General features: G+C 40.6%; 1 protein-coding gene across 2 annotated transcripts in view; it reads right to left on the reverse strand.

Moving 5' to 3' along the window:
- Positions 1-21,046, reverse strand: part of gtf2ird1 (GTF2I repeat domain containing 1) — a 54,475-nt gene that overhangs the window by 4,910 nt on the left and 28,519 nt on the right. For both annotated transcript variants that reach the window (XM_020464154.2, XM_020464155.2), the window contains exons 19-22: positions 18,483-18,548; positions 3,855-4,122; positions 3,668-3,696; positions 3,462-3,509 (exon numbers count right to left, since the gene is read on the reverse strand). In XM_020464154.2, the coding sequence (XP_020319743.1) occupies positions 3,462-3,509; positions 3,668-3,696; positions 3,855-4,122; positions 18,483-18,548 (411 nt within the window). The remainder of the gene's footprint in view (positions 1-3,461; positions 3,510-3,667; positions 3,697-3,854; positions 4,123-18,482; positions 18,549-21,046) is intronic.

Consider the following 21,046-nt stretch of genomic DNA (forward strand, 5'->3'; position numbering starts at 1 on the left):
GGAATTCTCTCAACCAGCTTCATGAGGTGAATGCATTTCAATTAACAGGTGTGCCTTGTTAAACGTTCATTTGTGGAATTTCTTTCCTTCTTAATGCGTTTGATCTAATCAGTTGTGTTGTGACAAGGTAGGGGTGGTATACAGAAGATAGCTCTATTTGGTAAAAGACCAAGACCATTTATGGCAAGAACAGCTCAAATAAGCAAAGAGAAACGACAGTCCATAATTACTTGAAGACATGAAGGTCAGTCAATGCGAAACATTTCAAGAACTTTGAAAGTTTCTTCAAGTGCAGTTTCAAAAACCATCAATGATGAAACTGTCTCTCATGAGGACCGCCACAGGAAAGGAAGACCCAGAGTTTCCACTGCTTCAGAGGATAAGTTCATTTGAGTTAACTGCACCTCAGATTGCAGCCCAAATAAATGCTTCAGCGTTCAAGTAACAGACACATCTCAACATCAACTGTTCAGAGGAGACTGCGTGAATCAGATCTTAATGGTAGAATTGCTGCAAAGAAACCACTACTAGAGGACACCAATAATAAGAAGAGACTTGCTCGGGCCAAGAAACACGAGCAATGGACATTAGACTGGTGGAAACCTGTCCTTTGGACTGATGAGTCCAAATTTGAGATTTTTGGTTCCAACCGCCGTGTCTTTGTGAGACACATAGTAGGTGAACGGATGATCTCTGCATATGTGGTTCCCACCATGAAGCATGGAGGAGGTGTGATGGTGTGGGGATACGTTGCTGGTGACACTGACTGTGATTTATTTAGAATTCAAGGTACACATAACCAGCATGCCTACCACAGTACTCTGCAGCGATACAGCATCCCATCTGGTTTGCGCTTAGTGGGACTATCATTTGTTTTTCAACAGGACAATGACCCTAAACACACCTCCAGGCTGTGTAAGGGCTATTAGGAAAGTGATGGAGTGCTGCATCAAATGACCCGACCTCCACAATCACCCAACCTCAACCCAATTGAGATGATTCGGGATGAGTTGGACCACAGAGTGAAGGAAAAGCAGCCAACAAGTGCTCAGCATATGTAGGAACTTCTTCAAGACTGTTGGAAAAGCATTCCCCATGAAGCTGGTTGACAGAATGCCAAGAGTGTGCAAAGCTGTCATCGAGGCAAAGGGTGGCTACTTTGAAGAATCTCAAATATAAAATATATTTTGATTTGTTTAACTCCATTTTGCTGCAGGGGCAGTATTGAGTAGCTTGGATGAAAAGGTGCCCATTGTAAACGGCCAGCTCCTCAGTTTCAGTTGCAAATATATGCATATTATTATTAGTATTGGATAGAAAACACTCTAAAGTTTCCAAAACTGTCAAAATATTGTCTCTGAGTATAACAGAACTGATATTGCAGGCGAAATCCTGAGGGAAATCAAAGCAGGAAGTGGCTTCTATTTTGAAAACTCCATGTTCCATAGCCCCCCTTTGCTTCATTTAAAGGGATATGAACCAGATTCCTTTTCCTATCGCTTCCTCAAGGTGTCAACAGTCTTCAGACAAAGTTTCAGGCTTTTATTTTGAAAAATGAGCCAGAACGATAACATCGCGTCAAGTGGTCACATGAGTTTTCCTTCAAGTACAGCCATTGATTTCCCCTCTCCTACTGTGAAAGACATTTGCGGTTGATATATTATCGATTATATATTTTAAAAACAACCTGAGGATTGATTATAAAAAACGTTTGACATGTTTCTGTGGACATAATGGAAACTATTTGGAATTTTTGTCTGCGTTGCCGCTCTTTCCTGTGGATTTCTGAACATAACACGACAAACAAACGGAGGTATTTTGGATATAAAAATCGTCTTTATGGAACAAACGGAACATTTGTTGTGTAACTGTGAGTCTCGTGAGTGAAAACATCCGAAGATCATCAAAGGTAAACGATTAATTTGATTTTTGCTTTTCTGATTTTCATGACCGAGCTACCTGATGCTAAGTGTACTTAATGTTTTATCGTGCGATTGATAAACTTACACAAACGCTTGGATTGCTTTCGCTGTAAAGCATAATTTCAAAATCTGACACGACAGGTGGATTAACAAAAGGCTAAGCTGTGTTTTCCTATATTGCACTTGTGATTTCATGAATATAAATATTTATAGTAATATTTATTGTATGTAGCGCTATGCTATTCAGCGGTTGTTGATGACACTTATCCCGATAGGGGGATTGCAGCCATAACAGGTTAACACTTTTTTGGTTACTACATGATTCCATATGTGTTATTTCATAGTATTGATGTCTTCACTACTATTCTACAATGTAGAAAATAGTAAAAAGAAAAACCCATGAATGAGTAGGTGTGTCCAAACTTTTGACTGGTACTGTAAATCTACTTGAAAATCTATGGCAAGACCTGAACATGGTTGTCTAGCAATGATAAACAACCAATTTGACAGAGCTTGAAGAATTTTTTAAATAATAAATCGTCAAATGTTGCAATCCAGTTGTGGAAAGGTCTTAGAGACTTATTCAAAAAGACTCACAGCTGTAATCGCAGCCAAAGGTGATTCTACAAAGTATTGACTCAAGGGTGTGAATACTTATGCAACTAGGGCCTAACAGTGCAGGAAATGTCAAACAACTACACAAATAATAAATAATCAAAAACTAGAAACAAGAAATCAAGAATGTCAGATCTAATCAAATGAACAACCCAAATAACATTGTATCTGTAATCCAAATGCAATATATGCGTATAGACATGTTTATAAAATAAATATATATATGTGGTGATAAGTATACTTTATTTTTTCTTGCTCTGGGCATCTGCATGCTCCTATTTAATGGATGCAATCATGACAGTTTCAAACCAGGTATTCTTACAGCTGTTACAGGCTTTGGTTTTTCCATTTATATTTTGGGGTTGGACTTTAGCACGTACAGCTCGTTAGTACGTAGGGCACACCGATTGGTGTCACATCATTGGTCAGTATGTGTTACACCTGTGCAGGTTGCCATCTGGTTAGTGGGAAGGTGTTTCACCTGTGCTGGCCCAGGTGCTATTTAAGAGTGGCTGCCCCAGAGCTCTAGTTGTCTTGGTCGATGCGGAGGGTTAACACCTTTAGTTGGCCCTTTGTTTTTTGATTTCTAGACAAACAATCCTTTATCTGATTTCCCTGATTTTGTTTTGCACCATCTTTTTGATTTGATTCCTGTGTTTAAGTTTGGAGTGGATTTTATTTTGTTTGCCTCTTCTTGGGCAAATTTAGTGGGTGCTCATGGTGGCTGTCTTAAGTTCTAGTTGCTGATGCTCGTCAACTTTTAGTGGACATCCCATGAGTGTCTTTCAGAACCCCTCCTAAAACCCCACCTGTTTAGTTGTGGTTGTTGGTCAGATCCTTCTGTTTGAGTGACATTTTTGTTTTTCTTGCTGAGGAACGTAACACAGCATCAAAATAAACAGGCAACACAATTAGAGTGCTCACCACTTATTGAGGCGTAGGCCTTCTTCAATAAGGTGATCCGACGAGGTGCTAAGAGGGAGACAAATGTAATGTAATGTAATTTTTATATTACTACACTAGTAATAAAACAAACAGTTGGGCCTGACACAGGATATTTCCTATCCAATCATGCTCTTTAATTGGAAATTCATAAATATGAATTGAATATGCCATTAATATAGTGTTACCTGGTTTAGGGATGAGTCCTTGGAAAGGTCTGCAAGAGACAAAGATGGAATCTTAACATCAGTAAACCAACTACAAGGGAGAAAAGAAAAGTAGCAGTATTTTGTCCACTGGGGGTTGGTAGTTGAGTAGCCCTGCCGTATGCCTTATTTTCACAATACCATGAAAAGGTGAAGGAGAACTACCCACCTGGTGATGGTGAAGCAGATCTTGTCAGCCACCGCCAAGATCCTCTCCAGGTTTTGCGAGCCAAAGGTACATGGTTTTCTGAAAGGGATGCCAGGGGGCAGGCCCTCGATGATCACCGAGCCCGGGTTGCTCTTGATCCTCTTGTAAGGCACCTGGACCGGGTATTTTATGCCAAGTGCCTCCCCATACTTCCTGTTGAACAGGTCCTGGACCTGCTCTCTCAGGGTGTTGGCAAGGTCGATCCTGGACAGCTTGGCCTCTAAGCTATCTGTTAACAGAACCATATGACGATATCAGATGAATGGATAAGTTTAATTACACATTTTCACCATAAGCTGTTGCAATAGCAGCAGCTACTCTTCCTGGGGTCCACACAAAACATGAAACAATATAGAACATTAATAGACAAGAACAGCTCAAGGACAGAACTACATCAATTTAAAAAAATAATTTAAAAAGGCATACATAACCTACATATCAATACATACACACAAACTCTCTAGGTCAAATAGGAGAGAGGCGTTGTGCCATGAGGTGTTGCTTTATCTGTTTTTTTTAAAAGCAGGTTTGCTGTTCATTTGAGCAACACATTAATGTTTCTTATAAGAAGTGATGCAGTCAGTCTCTCCTCAACTCTTAGGCAAGAAAGACTGGCATGCATAGTATTATTATCACCCATCTGATTACAATGAACAGCAAGATGTGCCGCTCTGTTCTGGGCCAGCTGCAGCTTAATGAAGTATTTCCCTGCTGCACTCGGCCATAAGACTGGACAATAATCAAGATAAGACAAAACTGGAGCCTGCAGAACTTGCTTTTTATATGTTATTTATATATTTTTTCTATATGTTTTGGCTATGACAGTTTACAATCTAAGGTAAAACCAAGTAATTTAGTCTCCTCAACTTGTTCAACAGCCACACCATTCATTGCCACATTCAGCTGAGATCTAGAACTTAAAGAATGATTTGTATCAAATACAATGCTCTTAGTTTTAGAGTTCAGGACCAGTTTATTACTGGCCACTAATTCCAAAAAAAGTCTGCAACTCTTTGTTAAGGGTTTCAGTGACTTCATTAGCTGTGGTTGCTGATACGTATATGTTTAATCATCAGCATACATGGACACACATGCTGTGTTTAATGCCAGTGGCAGGTCATTGGTAGAAATAGAAAATAGTAGAGGGCCTAGAGAGCTGCTCTGCGGTACACCACACTTTACATTTTTGACATTATAGAAGCTTCCATTAAATAAAATCCTTTGAGTTCTATTAGATAGATAGCTCTGAATCCACGATATGGCAGAGGTTGAAAAGCCATAATACATACATTTTTTCAACAACAGGTTATGGTCAATAATATCAAAGGCTACACTGAAATCTAACAGTACAGCTCCCACAATCTTATTATTATCAATTTATTTCAACCAATCATCAGTCAGTGCAGTACATGTTGAGTGCCCTTCTCTATAAGCATGCATTCATTCGTTTACAGAGAAATGTCATTGTATTTGGTGTCATGACGTTGGCCTGGGGGGTAGGTTTATGACAGTCATAAATACCTCTTTCCCCCTGTTTCCTCTCTCTACCCTACTGATGTGACATTTGAAAACCCCTTGGTTAACATAGAGATTCTGGGAACATCAGAAGGTGGGGGGAAATTAACTATATTCTGGTAATCCGACCAACTGAACATATGCGGTGGTACTTAATGAATATGATGTCAGTTCGGTTGTCATCAGAGACATTCTTATCAATGATAGGATGACATAGACTCCACAGTGGAAAGTCTACACATCAGAGACATTAGGGTTTTCATAAGATTAGGGCTCTGCTCAATCAGTGGCCCGCCCCTGTGAAGAGACATGGGTTATAAAACTTTTCAAACACACACTTCTCGCTCCACTATATAAAGCCTTGATGAAAATGTAACCTCCTGTTCCATGTACGTGAGGTCTGCAGCCTCTGCATTAAAAGGACTAACATGTCAACTACAGAACTAAGCCAACCTCAGTGTGAGCTTTGGTTGCGAATGGTATGAACTTTCAACTCTTATTCACTACAGAAGTGATACCTCCTAGCCGTTGAGTTAGCAACAGCAGCTGCAAACAGGGGCTAGGAAAGAACAGACAGAGTATCCTGTCTATCACACAACAACGTTACTACAGCGTATTCAATTTACCACCAGAGACATTCTTCAAAGGACTCGGTTGGGCAACACGGCCTTCCATCTACCACCAACCTACCGAAGCACAGCTCAGAGTAAATATTTATTGCATTTTCCTTTTCCAAATGGGCGGTAATTTAGAATGCATAAGATACTGTATTTACGATAGCACAGCTTCTCCCTTTTTTCCCTCAGTCTTCCCGCTCTTTCACTCAAACCCAGCCCTTTTCTTTTGTGTAACCAGCTGTCATATCTGTTCCGCCCGCCAGGGACATTTTCCTTTATGACGTAATTTGTAATTAAGGTATAATTCATTCTGTGTATATGTAATTCTGTGTGATTAGTTAGGTATTTAGTAAATAAATAATTAAACGCAATTTTGTATTGCTGATTCAACTTGTTAGTCAGGGTTCGTGAAGATAACCAAGAATTTACAACTTTCAGATGAGACTGAATTAACCTCTTGAAACTAGGGGGCACTATTTAAAAATAACGTTCCCGAAGTAAACGGGCTATTTCTCAGGACAAGATGCTAGAATATGCATATAATTGACAGCTTAGGATAGAAAACACTCTAAAGTTTCCAAAACTGTAAAAATATTGTCTTAGTATAACAGAACTGATAGCGCAGGCGAAAGCCTGAGAAAAATCCAATCAGGAAGCGACCCTTATTTTGAAACCCCTGTCTTTCTATGCATCCCTATTGCCCATTGAAAGGGATATCAACCAGATTCCTTTTTCTATGGCTTCCCTAATGTGTCTACAGCCACTAGACATAGTTTCAGGCTTTTATTTAGAAAAATGACCGTGAACGACAACATTGCGTCAGTGGTCAGGTGGTGGCTCTCAGAGTGATTTGTGCGTAATAGACAAAGGCGGCTATTGTTCCTCTCGCTCCTACTGAAAAGCCAATTGTCCCGGTTGATATATTATCGAATAGATATTTGAAAAACACCTTGAGGATTGATTATAAAAAATGTTTGCCATGTTTCTGTCGATATTATAGATCTAATTTCTTTCGGCGTTGTCGTGACCGCAATTTCTGATGGATTTCTCAACAAAACGTGGACAAGAAATGGAGGTATTTCGGCTCAAAAATTATCTTTATGGAACAAAAGGAACATTTGCTGTCTAACTGGGAGTCTCATGAGTGAAAACATCCGAAGCTCAAAGGTAAATTATTTAATTTGATTGCTTTTGTGATTTTCGTGACCAAGCTTCCTGCTGCTAGCTGGACATAATGCTATGCTAGGCTATCGATAAACTTACACAAACGCTTGTCTTGCTTTGGCTGTAAAGCATCATTTCAAAATCTGAGATGACAGGGTTGTCACGGTTTTCTTCTGTTGAAGGAAAGGCGGACCAAAACGCGGCGTGGTTTGTGTTCATCTTGATGTTTAATAAAGAAAGTACTGAACACTAATGACAAAAAACAATAAACAAATAACGACCGTGAAGCTAAATGAGAACTGTGATGACACAAGCAATCAACATAGACAATCACCCACAAACAAACAGTGCAACCCAGGCTACCTAAGTATGATTCTCAATCAGAGACAACTAATGACACCTGCCTCTGATTGAGAACCATATTAGGCCGAAACATACAAATCCCCAAATCATAGAAAAACAAACAGACTGCCCACCCAACTCACGCCCTGACCAAACTAAATTATTACAAAACAAAGGAAATAAAGGTCAGAACGTGACAAGGGTGATTAGCAAAAGGCTAAGCTGTGTTTCACTGTATTTCACTTGTGATTTCATGAATATTTTCTAGTAATATTTTTTGACAGTTGTGCTATGCTAATTAGTGTAGTTGATGACAATTCTCCCGGATCCGGGATGGGTAGTTCTAATTTAGGTGACGATTAATATTGACTGCTATTGATGTAAAATATTACTAGGTCTTTAAGAGTTTATTCAGAAGATAATAGCTCTATAAATATTATTCCGTGGTGCCCGGACTCTCTAGTTAATTACATTTACATGATTAGCTCAATCAGGTAATATTAATTACGGAGAAAGTATTTTATAGAATAGCATGTCATATCACTTAATCCGGCATAGCCAAAGACACAACATTATTGGTGCTCCCGTGCGAGGAATCTAAAATAGAATGACGCTTTCATTTTGACTCAGGTTGTATAAAATTGAAAAGCAGATTACATAATATACCAAGTTTATTATACACATTATGGGTGTTAACGACAAGCATTATTGGGTGTGTGTGTGCTGAAGATTCCCCGCCCCCGTGTTGTTCTCTGACGTAGTCAGTGGGTAACGTAAGTGAATACATTTCTGTATGAGGGCTGATAAAGCTAATTATAGAAATCTGAGAAATAGAGCGCAGGGTTATTTCTGCCTCGCACGTTTCAGACAAGGGTAGGCTCGGTCATTAATCATTTCTCGAGCGAGGACAAAGAGCCAGCCGATTGAAATTCAGGAGATATAAGCTTGACAAGCGATAATTATCTCTTTTTCTCGTGTTTCCACACAAGTAGACCATGGTGCATTTCGTTTTTTGCCGCATGTTCCGGTTAAAACATTGTCAAATAACGCTGAAAAGGTTTTGAACATAATACGTTATAAGTAAAACCTTTCCCTTGCCAAGGGAATCCTATGTATTTCAGGCACAACGTAGGGTTAGCTTGCACGAGATGCTAAAGCTAACAAGGGAAAATAGCCATTTTGTTTTCTTGTGCCACGTTGAAATTCCTCCGCCTTGCGGAACAGAAGTCCCGCCCCGGGTAGTTCCGTTTTGATTTCAGCATGTGAAATCATTGACCGCTGAAGTGTGCCCTAGTACAGTGGGGCAAAAAAGTATTTAGTCAGCCACCAATTGTGCAAGTTCTCCCACTTAAAAAGATGAGAGAGGCCTGTAATTTCCATCATAGGTACGTACACTTCAACTATGACAGACAAAATGAGAAAGAAAATCACATTGTAGGATTTTTTATGAATTTATTTGCAAACTATGGTGGAAAATAAGTACTTGGTCAATAACAAAAGTTTATCTCAATACTTTGTTATATACCCTTTGTTGGCAATGACAGAGGTCAAACGTTTTCTGTAAGTCTTCACAAGGTTTTCACACACTGTTGCTGGTATTTTGGCCCATTCCTACATGCAGATATCATCTAGAGCAGTGATGTTTTGGGGCTGTTGCTGGGCAACACGGACTTTCAACTCCCTCCAAAGATTTTCTATGGGGTTGAGATTTGGAGACTGGCTAGGCCACTCCAGGGCCTTGAAATGCTTCTTACGAAGCTACCTCTTCATTGCCCGGGCAGAGTGTTTGGGATCATTGTCATGCTGAAAGACCCAGCCACGTTTCATCTTCAATGCCCTTGCTGATGGAAGGAGGTTTTCACTCAAAATCTCACGATACATGGCCCCATTCATTCTTTCCTTTACACGGATCAGTCGTCCTGGTCCCTTTGCAGAAAAACAGCCTCAAAGCATGATGTTTCCACCCCCATGCTTCACAGTAGGTATGGTGTTCTTTGGATGCAACTTAGCATTCTTTGTCCTCCAAACACGACGAGTTGAGTTTTTTATATTTTGGTTGTCATATGGTCAGATGAAGTCTCCCAATCTTCTTCTGGATCATCCAAATGCTCTCTGGCAAACTTCAGACGGGCCTGGACATGTACTGGCTTAAGCAGGGGGACACGTCTGGCACTGCAGTATTTGAGTCCCTGGCGGCGTAGTGTGTTACTGATGGTAGGCTTTGTTACTTTGGTCCCAGCTCTCTGCAGGTCATTCACTAGGTCCCCCCGTGTGGTTCTGGGATTTTTGCTCACCGTTCTTGTGATCATTTTGACCCCACGGGGTGAGATCTTGTGTGGAGCCCCAGATCGAGGGAGATTATCAGTGGTCTTGTATGTCTTCCATTTCCTAATAATTGCTCCCACAGTTGATTTCTTCAAACCAAGCTGCTTACCTATTGCAGATTCAGTCTTCCCAGCCTGGTGCAGGTCTACAATTTTGTTTCTAGTGTCCTTTGACAGGTCTTTGGTCTTGGCCATAGTGGAGTTTGGAGTGTGACTGTTTGAGGTTGTGGACAGGTGTCTTTTATACTGATAACAAGTTCAAACAGGTGCCATTAATACAGGTAACGAGTGGAGGACAGAGGAGCCTTTTAAAGAAGAAGTTACAGGTCTGTGAGAGCCAGAAATCTTGCTTGTTTGTAGGTGACAATACTTGTTTTCCACCATCATTTGCAAATAAATTCATAAAAAATCCTACAAGGTGATTTTCTGGAATTTCTTCTCTCATTTTGTCTGTCATAGTTGAAGTGTACCTATGATGAAAATTATAGGCCTCTCTCATCTTTTTAAGTGGGAGAACTTGCACAATTGGTGGCCGACTAAATACTTTTCTGCCCCACTGTATCTTCATTCATGAAGAATTATTCAGGTCACACTCAAGTCATTACTTATGATATGCAGACGGATATCAATGTCTTATCCAAATGAACTAATAAGTGTAAATCTGGCAATTTACATTCTAAAATAGATCTTTAAAATAATATCCAAATTGATGAGTTTTCTAAATAAGACATTGTAAACTTTTTCCAAACTAACCTGGATGAAGCAACTTCTCAGGTTAATTAAAGTTTAATTCCCAAATAGCCTATACAGGTCTGGTTTATCATTAAATTGATCAATCAGTAAAATTTGTTTTTTTGCAAAACCATTCAGTAATCCAGTACTGACAGAAGCCCCGTCCCAGAGGGAATCCCATGTGGCTTCGGCTTTAGGGAGAAGTGTACCACAGTGTTGAATGTTCCCAACATTTGATCTACTGTTTACACTTATGATATCTAATCAATGGAGATTGTATGGATTATCGTCTCATTCAATTTAATACGTTAAAATGTTGAACATACCTTAATATTCTTCCAATCAAATGAGACTCTTTTAAACGTCTCATATCAGCCTGGATGAAGCAACATCTCAGGTTAATTAAAGTTTAATACCCAGGTAGGATTAATCATTGGCATTGATTAATTAATTCAATTTGCTTTTGCAAATTCCTTCACAAAGTCCAACTTCCACATTACTGGTACGGTACTGATGGTTTGTCAACATCTATACATAGATTAAACTTGTCTTTGCAGCTTCCAATGAATTCCAAACACAAACTTTGAAAAAAAATGTTTTTCTAATAATGTGCAAGCTATCAAAGGAGGTAGTCACCACTCCTCCGCTAATTAGTGCACCTCCACCCATAAAAGGATTGATCTCTGACCTCAGCAGCGATACCAACCCTAATTATGCCATTAGCGAAAAAACAGCCGAAATTGCGAACGCTCTCCAAAATCAACCATCAAACACAGGCTTTGTGACGGTTCTCCCCACTTTTGCACTGATGTATCGCCATAAAAATGTGGCATAGGTCCAATACCACAGTGCACAGCTGAAGCACGTGCCAGATATGGCTAACATGAGGGGACAGGTGGAGAGAACTGAGCAACTATTGACAAAAGCAGGAAATGAAAACATTCTGCTAGTCGAGGAACTGCGTTTGAAATCTGAACAATTAAAAGTAATTGCAAATACTTATGACGATGAACGAGCACAAACTCTCCAACAAAATCGTTGTCTCCAGGAACAACTCGATTTAGCCAAAACTAAATACGATGTAGTCCAGTCCAAACTAGATAAATCTGTTGAGTTATCTACAAACAGGAGCGCACAATTTGATAACATGCAGGCAGTTTTGTCGAACGTTACACAAGGAAACAATGTTGTACTCCAAATTCTGCAGACCAAAGACAACCAATTAGTGAACACAATGACTAAGTTGGATGACAAATCAGCAGAACTCATTGAAGTCGCTGACCAAATGAATGATGAGAGAGCTCGGGTGATGAAGATGGAAATCTTGATTTCTAAGCAAGAGGAAGAAATCTCATCACTGAATCTCTCGTTCCGTACTCAACACCTCTATCTGCAAACCATGACAGATAAGTTTGAGACCGAAAGGAGCAAGTGCAACACTCACATGTCCAAAATCAGTACTCTGAGCGCTCAAGTGGACTCTGCAATGCAGCAGAATACAACCCTTAGATACCATCTGGAGGAAATCCAGAATGGTCACGCTCTTCACCATCCAAGCAACCGGAGCCCTGTACTCAAACCAGTGAAGACGATAGGTTTCAGACATTGCCTCCATCAAGTGTCCGTCAGTCTTATCCTCTTGGCCTTTCGGCCCCACTTTCCCCACAGGATGAAGCCAACCTGCTTCGCCCGCTTGACGCGGAATACCTTGACAAACACGTCAGGAATTTCCCCACCTTTGACCCCGTTCCAGGTCAGCCAAACGATACTGAGACGTTCCTAGCTGACATAGAGGACACGTTGGGTGGCTACCCGAACGCTACGGGTTCTGACAGGGTTTACCTGTTGAAGCGAACGTCGAATAGACACGTGACAAGGTTCATTCGCCTACAACAGCAACACGTGCAAAATGACTACACTAAACTTGCCACAGCTTTGAAATTAGAATTCAGTGGTTCTGCGACTCGCAAACACAATAGCTCACTGGCTAACACCGTCAAACAAGCTCGGAACGAACACCCACAAGCTTACTATCATAGGCTTCGTTCAGCTTACTTTGGCCTACTCACTGAAACAGGCATGGAAGACCTGTTACCATTTAAACAAATGTTCCCGTCGAACATGTATCCCACCTTCATTACCAACTTGGGCCCTGCAGCCCAATATTGGCTTGCCTATCTTACAACTCAGAGAGCTTGCCAGCACAGCTTTGGGGCATCAAAAGCTCGCAACGCTAAGAGCCCTGACCACTCGGTTTTGAAGTTTGACCAGGAGCACTCACTCCAGTTAGAGGGTGCATTATCAGGTATTGGAGCGTTAAGAGATGACGCACAACAACAGTTTCTACCACGAAACCATGATTCCGATAACCTCTGCAGTCTAAATAACTGTAAAGTACGTTGCCATCAAAACAACTACCGCTACAATCGACCTGTTCACTACGTTCCTGCATCCAACCCACACAAAATGTCAGAGCACAAGGGTAACGAAGGGTTGAAGTACGAACAAAACGTAGACCAATGTTCTCCAGAAGTTCCACTACATGAAGAACTAAAGCGAGTAACATTTGACAAAAGTGTAAAAGATAAGTCACAAGGACTAGACGGGGAATTACCGGACACCAGGTCCGCAGGAATTAACACCTAGAGCAAGGACGTTAAAATACAAATCTCTCCCGCTCTCACTCGAGACCCTATCCAGGGCCCGCTTGATCAAGAAACAAGCCCACGGGCTTTGTCTATAGACTCTGATACAAAGGTTGCGAAGAAAAAGGTCAAATGCTTCGTTAAAGCCAAGCCCACTCAAAATCTGAAAAGTAGATCTGCTTCCAGCTTGAACAGAATTGACACATCACGTCATTGCGAACGACCACTCCACTTTGTGGGGAATATGTCCACTAAACACAAATCGAAACGACCATACCTGGAAACAGTCCTGGAGGACTGCTTAACTTGTCATGCGCTAATTGATTTGGGTGTGACAATATCACTCATCTATCAAACATTGTTCAATGATCTCAAAAGAGCTTTGAAGCCAACTAAACGTTGGTTAAAAGTGGAACGATGCGACACTACACTTCGAGGGGTCACTCAGACTACCTCGCCTCACATTGAGAGTCATGCTGAAACTACACTTCAAGGACGTATCGCTCATCCACCCTGTGTATGTTACCAGCCTCGAAACTGTACCCCTGCTACTTGGAGCAGACTTAATGGATCGGTTACTCCTATTGATGGATTGGAAAACCAACCAGGTATGGTCACAGGCTACAGTGTCTTCTCCACCGACCCACACTGTCTTCCCCTAACGCTAGCTGCAACGCAGTCATTCACGAGGGGTATCTGTCAAAGCACCACTTGGGAAAAAGACGTTTAGAAACCTCTTGGTGCAGTATCCGATCCAAGGAGATATTACAATATCTCGACACATTCCATCAGGCAATCTGATTGACCATTCTTGTCATGATTTCGAGCCAGCTGTCTCTGTGAATGAGCAACTTCCCTCCTCCTTGCAGTCGTGCAATAGGGTAGTTGAGATTAACTTCTCTTGCCTTTCTGACACTTCCGCAAGCACCGCGGCCGTCTCAGCAAGGAAAACATCGATGCAGAGTATACTCTGCTTCCGATGATACACCTTCCGCTTTGTGGGGGACTGTCAACCCTTACAATGACACTTATGGAGTCAGTCCAGCAACTGACCCGATGACTCCCACTGGTGAAACACTTTGCGATGTCACAGACCAATATCCTCGTCTCAGTTTGCAGGTACTGAAGAGGTTGCCACACGCGGACGCGGTGGGGACTAACAGACAGACACTGAGGGTGTAGAAGCACAAACACCAGGAGATTTGGTTGAAAGGTTACAGCCACTCTCATAATAACGCAGTCACTGACAACTCGTACATAGGGTCCGAACTTTTCGTTTGCGGCTCGGATACCGACACCACCCGATGGTGGGGTGGGGTCCCGAGACACAAAAGGGGGGAATAGTAGCCCAGACCCATGATGAGCCTTATCGAGGCCGGTGGGGGGGGGGGGTCGAGACTACGGACAACACCGTACAAAGCCGCCAGAGCATAAATCAAATCCCCTTTGAGAACAGCGAGGAGCAGACAGGCCCCTAGACGGGGATTATCTTAGAACACGTCTAAGATAGTACTGAGGTGTACCACACTGGTCATAAAGGAAGTCCAGTGGACTTGTCCACCTCCAAAAAAATTGCAACAATAATCATTCCTTGCCATGTGTAGTAGTCACTACAAGACTAGACCAGATGGGGACCACAACGTTGGTCCACAACCAGGACAACCTACGGTCATTTTTATGTTGGTTTGCAACATGCAGGTTAATCGCAAGATTGAACCCAACATGGGGGGAATGTCATGTCGTTAACCTGGGGGGTAGGTTTATGACAGTCATAAATACCTCTTCCCCCCTGTTTCCTCTCTCTACCCTACTGATGTGACATTTGAAAACCCCTTAGTTAACCTAGAGATTCTGGGAATATCAGAAGGTGGGGGGAAATGAACTATTTTCTGGTAATCCGACCAATTGAACATATGCGGTGGTACTTAATGAATATGATGTCAGTTCGGTTGTCATCTGAGACATTCTTATCAACAAACTCTACAGTGGAAAGTCTACACATCAGAATTGTCGGATTCACATGGAATTGTTGTTCAATTTAATTGTTTGAATATAAAATTATTGGTGAAGAGATGAAATGTAATTTTAGCTTCCAAATGAGAGATTTGGGTTTTCATAAGGTTAGGGCTCTGTTCAATCAGTGGCCCGCCCCTGTGAAGAGACATGGGTTATAAAACTTTTCAAACACACCCTTCTCACTCCACTATATAAAGCCTTGACGAAAATGTAACCTCCTATTTCAAGTATGTGAGGTCTGCAGCCTCTGCGTTAAAAGGACTAACATGTCAACTACAGAACTAAGCCAAACTCAGTGTGAGCTTTGGTTGCGAATGGTATGAACTTTCAACTCTTATTCACTACAGAAGTGATACCTCCTAGCTGTTGAGTTAGCAACAGCAGCTGCAAACGGGGGCTAGGAAAGAACAGACAGAGTATTCTGTCTACCACACAATGACGTTACTACAACGTATACAATTTACCACCAGAGACATTCTTCAAAGGACTTGGTTGGGCAACATGGCCTTCAATCTACCACCAACCTACCGAAGCGCAGCTCAGAGTAAATATTTATTGCATTGTCCTTTTCCAAATGGGCGGTAATTTAGAATGAATAGGATACTGTATTTACGATAGCACAGCTTCTCCCTTTTTTCCTCAGTCTTCCCGCTATTTTACTCAAACCCAGCCCTTTTCTTTTGTGTAACCAGCTGTAATATCTGTTCCGCCCGCTAGGGACGTTTTCCTTTATGATGTCATTTGTAATCAAGGTATAATTAATTCTGTGTATATGTAATTCTGTGTGATTAGTTAGGTATTTAGTAAATAAATAATTAAACACAATTTTGTATTGCTGATTCAACCCTTTAGCGGGGTTCCTGAAGATAACCAAGAATTTACAACTTTCAGATGAGACTGAATTAAGGTGACGATTAATATTGACTGCTATAGATGTAAAATATTACTAGGTTTTTAAGAGTTTATTCGGAAGATAACAGCTCTATAAATATTATTTTGTGGTGCCCGACTCTCTAGTTAATTACATTTACATGATTAGCTCAATCAGGTAATATTAATTACAGAGAAAGGATTTTATAGAATAGCATGTCATATCACATAATTCGGCATAGCCAAAGACACGACATTGGTCAAACACAATTCTTTCTAACAGTTTGCTAAGAGCTGGCAGCAAGCTTATAGGTCTGCTGTTAGAACCAGTAAAGGCCGCTTTACCACTCTTGGGTAGTGGAATTACTTTGGCTTCCCTCCAGGCCTGAGGACAAATACTTTCCTCTTGGCTCAGATTAAAAATAAGACAGATAGGAGTGGCTATAGAGTCAGCTACCATCCTCAGTAGCTTTCCATCTAAGTTGTCAATGCAAGGAGGTTTGTCACGAACAATAATTTTACCAAATTCAAACTTGCCATCTTTTTCTTTCAATATTAGTTTTTTATGCACGAACACAATGACTCACTGTTCGTTGTTGGCATGTCCTGCCTAAATTTGCCCACTTTGCCAATGTTAACATCAAATGGTTTTGTAATAAATAAAAAAAGCCATGTGATTTGATAAAAGATGGAGTTGAATTTGTCTTTCTGACCATAATTTTATTTCAAGTACTCAAGTTTTTTTCCATCATTGTTTATATCATTGATCTTGGCTTCATAATACGGTTTCTTTTTCTTTTTGTTGAGTTTAGACATATAATTTCTCAATTTGCAGTATGTAAGTCAGTCAGATCTGCAGCCAAACTTTTTAGCCACTCCTCATCAATCCACGAAGCCTTCACAGTTCTAACAGTCCGTTTCTTAACAGGTGATTGTTTATCAATAATTGGAAGAAGCAATTTCATAAATTCATGAAGTGCAGCATCTGGATGCTCCTTATTAATCACATCAGACCAACAAATATTCTTTACATCATCCACATAAGAGTGACTGCAAAATATTTTACACTATTTTAGGCCCAGCTTTTGGAACTTTCGCATTCCTGGATATAGCCACAATATTGTGATCACTCTAGCCAATGGGTACAGATACAGCTTTAGCAGTGGTGTAAAGTACCTAAGTAGTTTTTTCAGGTATCTGTACATTACTTTACTATTTATATTTTTGACTACTTTTACTTTTACTTCACTATATTCCTAAAGAAAATTAAGTACTTTTTACTCCATACATTCTCCCTGACACCCAAAAGTAGTTGTTACATTTTGAATGCTTAGCAGGACAGAAAATGGTCTAATTCGCACACTTATCAAGAGAACATCCCTGGTCATCCCTACTTCCTCTGATCTGGCAGACTTAATAAACACAAATGATTTGTTTTTACATGTCTGAGTGTGGGAGTGTGACCCTGGCTATCAGTAAATACAAATAAATAAAACATTGTGCCATCTGGTTTTGCTCAATATAAGTCATTTTAAATTAACCATACTTTTGCTTTTTATACTTAATTATATTTTAGCAACTACATTTACTTTTGATGCTTCAGTATATTTTAAACCAAATACTTTTAGACTTTTACTCAAGTAGTATTTTACTGGGTGACTTTCACTTTTACTTTAGTCATTTTCTTTTAAGGTATTTTTAATTTTACGCAAGTATGACAATTTAGTACTTTTTCCACCACTGAGCTTTAGAACAAAGTTCTACATTATTAGTAAAAATGTGATCAATACATGTGGATGATCTTGTTCCTGTAGTGTTTGTAAACACCCTGGTTGATTAATAACCTGAACCAGATTACAGGCACTCATTACAGTGAGAAGCTTCCTCTTGAGCGGACAGCTTGATGAAAATCAGTCAATATTCAGGTCCCCAAGACAGTAGACCTCCCAGTTTACATCACATACACTATTAAGCATTTGACACATATTATTTAGATACTGACTGTTAGCACTTGGTGGCCTATAGCAACACCCCAAAAGAAAAGGCTTTAGATGTGCTAAGTAAAAATGCAACCACAACACTTCATTAACACTTGACATAATATATTTTAAGCATTACAGGCATATGGCTCTGAATATATATATACAGCAACACATCCCCCATAAACATTTCTGTATCTTCTATAGATAGCTTGAAGCTGAATTGCAGCATATAAATAGCACTTCTCTTCTCTTTAAGTGAACAAGCAAGGGGAAAAACAAATCCTAACCAGGACTCCAAAAGTACTCGACTATGTATTGCTCAAAGTATTGGAGGGCAAAGTAATCTACTGGTATTGGCTGAAGTATTTGGTCTCCCTATTACCTGAGAAGCCTGGTCTCTTCGAATCGGCCCCTGCATCTTCTGTCAAAGCATCTTTGGAGTCGAGGTCTGTGGAAAAAATATTAGCAGAGTTGTCTAAACTTGCAGTGAATACATCCAGTTCACCAGACCTATCTAAAAGCCACATTGAAAAATATGGATCCTAACCACTGGTTCAACTGTGGAATTACCAGTTAATTCTAATTAATTACAGCGTTAATAATATTTAATTACTGAGTAAATTGTAATTATATGCGCTCAACATTTGTAGGCTAAGGATTTCTTGAAGATTTGCTCACTGGGGTAATGGACCATCATGCCCCAGTAAGAAATCCATCTCCATGGATTGATGATGAACTGGGTGAGGCATTTTCTCAAAGAAATATGGCAAAAGTCTTAGCAGCCAAATCTAAACTAGAAATTGATTAACAGAATTATAGAACACTATGTAATTAGGCAGCTAAATTAAATAGTAAGAAAAACACTTTATTTTACAAAAATGGTTTTATTGATTGTAAAAATGATTTTTAAAAAGGTATAGAATACAGTTAAGGGCTTACTTGGTACATCTATCTCATCATACCCATCTAGTGTGGAGATTGACGGGAGAACAATAACAAAACCAGCTGATATTGCTAATCATTTAGCAGATTATTTATTTTTTTACAAATGTATTTACTGAGAGATAATGTAAACACCCATTCTTCCAAACAAGCTATTGTCCAATAGATTGATGATCATATGTTGAGCAAAATAAATGCTATTTTAATCTACAAATGCTGTAAGTAAAGGTGTTAAACCTATTGAAGCCATAACCCAATGGTAAATCAATGTTTTACTTCGCTATGCTGCTCCCCAGATTGCAGCTCCACTGAAATACAGTGGCAAGAAAAGGTATGTGAACCCCTTGTAATTACCTGGATATCTGCTTAAATTAGTTATCAAATTTGATCTGATCTTCATCTCAGTCACAACAATAAATGAAAATAGTGTGCTTAAACTAATAAAACAAATTATTGTATTTTTGGTGGTGTTCATGGGAGGACACCACGGATGAAGCCACTGCTGCCACTGCTAAAGCCACTGCTGAAGCCACTGCTGTCTACAAAAAACATTGCTGCACATCTGAAGTTTGCAAAAGTGCACCTGGATGTTCCACAGCTACTGGCAAAATATGGACAGATGAAACTACAGTTGAGTTGTTTGGAAGGAAGACAACACTGTGTGGAGAAAAAAAGGTACAGCACACCAACATCAATATCTCATCCCAACTGTAAAGTATGGTGGAGGGAGCATCGTGGTTTGGGGCTGATTTGATGCCTCAGGGCCTGGACAGCTTGCTATCGTTGACGGAAAAATTAATTCCCATGTTTATGAAGACCTTTTGTTGGAGAATGTACGCCAATTTAAGCTCAACAGAAATTGGGTGATGCAACAGGACAACGACCCAAAACACAGAAATAAATCAACAACAGAATGGCTTCAACACAATACATTTTTCTTCTGGAGTGGCCCAGTCAGAGTCCTGACCTCAAACCATTCACACCAGACATCCCAACAATATTGCTGAACTGAAACAGTTCTGTAAAAAGGAATGGTCCAAAATTCTTCCTGGCCGTTGTGCAGGTCTGATCCGCAACTACAGAAAACGTTTGGTTGAGGTTATTGCCGCCAAAGTAGGGACAACCAGTTATTAAATCCAAGTGTTCACATACTTTTTCCACCCTGCACTGTGAATGTTTACACAGTGTGTTCAATAAAGACATGAAAGGTATCATTGTGTGTATGTTATTAGTTTAAGCAGACTGTGTTTGTCTATTGTTGTGACCTAGATGAAGATCAGATCAAATTTCATGACCAATTTATGCAGAAATCAAGGTATTTCCAAAGGGTTCACATACCTTTACTTACCATGCTACATATTTAATTGGTCACTGGAAAAGGGGACATTTGGCCTCCCGGGTGGCGCAGTTTTTTATTTTTTATATTTTTTATTTGACCTTTAATTAACTAGGCAAGTCAGTTAAGAACAAATTCTTATTTACAATGACGGCCTAGGAACAGTGGGTTAACTGCCTGTTCAGGGGCAGAACAACAGATTTGTACCTTGTCAGCTCGGGGGTTTGAACTTGCAACCTTCTGGTCACTAGTCCAACGCTCTAACCACTAGGCTACTAGGCTACCCTGCCACCCCAGTGGTTAAGGGCACTGTACTGCAGTGCCAGTTGTGCCACCAGAGACTCTGGGTTCGCGCCCAGGCTCTGTCGTAACCGGCCACGAACGGGAGGTCCATGGGGCGACGCACAATTGGCATAGCGTCGTCCGGGTTAGGGAGGGCTTGGCCGGTAGGGATATACTTGTCTCATCGCGCACCAGCGACTCCTGTGGCGGGCCGGGCGCAGTGCTCGCTAACCAAGGTTGCCAGGTGCACAGTGTTTCCTCCGACACATTTGTGCGGCTGGCTTCCAGGTTGGATGCGCACTGTGTTAAGAAGCAGTGCGGCTTGGTTGTGTGTATCGGAGGACGCATGACTTTCAACCTTCGTCTCTCCCGAGCTGAGTTGTAGC

Source organism: Oncorhynchus kisutch, linkage group LG28 (assembly GCF_002021735.2).
Source record: "Oncorhynchus kisutch isolate 150728-3 linkage group LG28, Okis_V2, whole genome shotgun sequence".
Lineage (NCBI taxonomy): Eukaryota > Metazoa > Chordata > Actinopteri > Salmoniformes > Salmonidae > Oncorhynchus > Oncorhynchus kisutch.